Raw genomic sequence first — 3068 nt, forward strand, 5'->3', positions numbered from 1 at the left:
GGAAGGAAGGAAGGAAGGAAGGAAGGAAGGAAGGAAGGAAGGAAGGAAGTTGTGTTCATCTACAACTAAAGAACTATTTTTCAGGGCTGGGGATGTGGCTCAAGCGGTAGCGCGCTCACCTGGCATGCGTGCGGCCTGGGTTTGATCCTCAGCACCACATACAATGATGTTGTGTCCGCCAAAAACTGAAAAATAAATATTAAAAAAATTCTCTCTCTTCTCTTCTCTCTCTCTCTCTCTCTCTTTTTAAAAAAAAAAAAGAAGAAATATTTTTCAAAAAATGTTTCTGGGGTTGGGGACATAGCTCAGTTGGTAGAGTGCTTGCCTTGCATGTTCAATCCCCAGCCATCACAAACAAAAATGTTTCTGTACCATTAGTTATGGTAATCATGCCAGTGTGCCATACAAGCATTTAAGTGGGGCAGTCGTGACTAAGAAACTGAATTTTTCATTTTACTTAGTTTAAATAGCTACATGTGGCTAGTGGCTACCATATTGGACAACTCAGGTCAAGGGCATGAAATTGGTGAATAGTCTCGAGAATAATACTTTCCAGAATGCTCAGACATCCAGCAAAAACCTTAATTATAACCATGGCATATTTAACAAAGTATTTTAGAATAATTTTCAGTTACGAGTTACTCATTCTTGGCTAACCAGACAAATAAGGTAGCCTGAACACACCCTAGTCTTAATGATACTGGTAAATTGATAACTCTATTGAATCTTAGAAGATTCTTTTAATATTTTGTGACAGCTGGTACACGTTTGTTTTAGAGATGGCACTGAAAAGTAGTTCTTGGGCACTTCTTTGTTGGGATGTTTGCAAAAGTTTTGCTTCTTTCCTGGAGCTGCTGAATCGCTCCAGGAGATACAGGAACAGATTAAAACAAATTATCCTCAGAGTGCAAGTGAAGAGCCATCTAAGTCTGAATCAGAAAATATGATTATTTTTTCCTTCTCTCAAGGTCTTTGAAAGGTCATTTAAAATCCTAGCTTCCTTTTCTATATTGTTATAGGAAGAGGACCTTACTTGTCAAATGAGATATCAAATGGTTGGATGAAATTGATGCTATATGCTTAGCCAAATTAAAATGTCTTCTATAATTACCATAATTCCATAAGTCATCCCTGGAGAGCTGTTAGTTTTAGATTTACCAGCAACAGAATTGTGGCCACTGGTTTCCATTTCCCTATAGACTAACCAGAGTTTTAGAAAAAGAAAAGTGATCCATCATTAATCTGAGTGATTAGAGAGCTGATAATAAATGATTTTTTTTTTTTTTTTTTTTACAGTGATGTATATTGAACCCAGGACCTTATACATGGCTAAACAAGCACTGTAACACCTTCTAGCCCCAAGGAATTTTTTTTTTTTTAGAATAATAAATGTAATTTTTATTCTGGCTTAATGCCTCTACCAACTTACTTTCTCTCCCCCCACCCCCGTTTTTTCTTTCTTTCTTTTTTTTTTTTCCTTTTTGGTACCAGGAATTGAACCCAAGAGCTCTTTAACTATTAAGCCACATCCCTCCAGCCCTTTTTAATTTTTATTTAGAGACAGGCTCTCACTAAATTGCTGAGGCTATCCTTGAATTTGTGATCCTCCTGCCTCAGCTTCCAGAACCACTGGGATTATAGGCCTGTGCTACAATAAGTTTCCACTCTCTGAGCAATATAGAGAATTAAAATTACTCAATTTGGACATTTAAAACAACAAATAACTTACGTTCGATGGATAAAAATCCAGATGAGATAGCTTTTGCCCATGTTTTTCGTATGAATGATCACTCTTTTCATTTTTAAAACACAGCGTTTGAAGGGGAAAAGAATTTACCCTGCCTTTTCCCCCCTAATATTTGTTAAAATTATACTGCAGACTTTCAAAAAATGAAAAAAAAAATCTATAAAGAAAAAAGTAAAAAGAAAATTTAAAAAGAAAGTGATAAGTACTCATTTTTATTTTTCAATGTGTTTAGATTGAGAACTTTGGCTTTACCAATATTAGAAAATAGTTTAAATTGAATGAAATAGTAGGAATAAAAAATAATTTAGGCTGTTTAAATGGTCTTTTACTCCTTGTTGGATAAGGAGTTGTGTAGGGTTGGTGTTCTTTGCTGTTGTTTGTGGGGCTGGGGCTGAAGCTGGACTCTTCACATGGACTGCATCCTTATGTAGCCCAGCTGTCCTGTAACAGTGATTATTTTTTTTTAATTATTATTTTTTTTTAAAGTTAGACTTTATTGAGAGAGAGAGAGAATTTTTCAGTACTTATTTTTTAGTTCTCAGCGGACACAACATCTTTTGTTTTTGTTTTTGTTTTTGTTTTTAATGTGCTAAGGATCGAACCCAGTGCCCCGCGCATGCCAGGCAAGCGCACTACCGCTTGAGCCACATCCCCAGCCCCCTGTAACAGTGATTATGATGAATGTTGTTGATGCTCTTTTCTGGGAGAATGAATGTGCTTTCATTCATTCATTGCTCTTCCTCAAAACTACAGTGTCCCAAAACTGATAGCTTATTTTGAAACCCTTACAGATTTGCTACGAATGTTTTTTGATTGCCTGTATGACGAGGAGGTGATCTCTGAGGATGCCTTCTACAAATGGGAGAGCAGCAAGGACCCTGCAGAGCAGAATGGGAAGGGCGTGGCCCTGAAATCTGTCACTGCGTTTTTCACATGGCTGCGGGAAGCAGAAGAGGAGTCTGAGGATAACTAAAACTTCAAATACACAAAACGAAACAAAAGAAACAATTTAAGTATTTTTTTAAAAAGTTTCACGTCTTCGCCAATCACAGTGCAGCAAGGCCAATTCTCGCAGAAATCCCCACGTGTGCACGAGTGGGAGAGGGGAAAGAGAACAAAGGTGATCATGGAGGAAAAAGGTACTGGAAACAAGTAAACTTCCAACCTGAGGGCGGGAGCACTAAAACCAAAATACATGTATTATTTATAGAAAATATTTTCTGTTTTAATCTTTTCTTTTTAAACAAGGACTCATACTTAAAAACACATTTAGCAAAAAAAAAAAAAAAAAAAAAAAAAAAAAAAAAAAAAAAAAAAAAAA

General features: G+C 36.3%; 1 protein-coding gene across 32 annotated transcripts in view; it reads left to right on the forward strand.

Annotated features, from left to right (window-relative positions):
* Positions 1-3020, forward strand: part of Eif4g3 (eukaryotic translation initiation factor 4 gamma 3) — a 292326-nt gene extending 289306 nt beyond the window's left edge. For all 32 annotated transcript variants that reach the window (XM_048816163.1, XM_048816167.1, XM_048816154.1 and 29 more), the window contains one exon: positions 2539-3020. In XM_048816163.1, the coding sequence (XP_048672120.1) occupies positions 2539-2720 (182 nt within the window). In that variant the 3' untranslated portion in view covers positions 2721-3020. The remainder of the gene's footprint in view (positions 1-2538) is intronic.
* The last annotated feature ends 48 nt before the right edge of the window (positions 3021-3068 follow it).

The sequence above is a fragment of the Marmota marmota genome, unplaced genomic scaffold (genome assembly GCF_001458135.2).
Source record: "Marmota marmota marmota unplaced genomic scaffold, marMar, whole genome shotgun sequence".
In the NCBI taxonomy this organism is placed as follows: domain Eukaryota; kingdom Metazoa; phylum Chordata; class Mammalia; order Rodentia; family Sciuridae; genus Marmota; species Marmota marmota.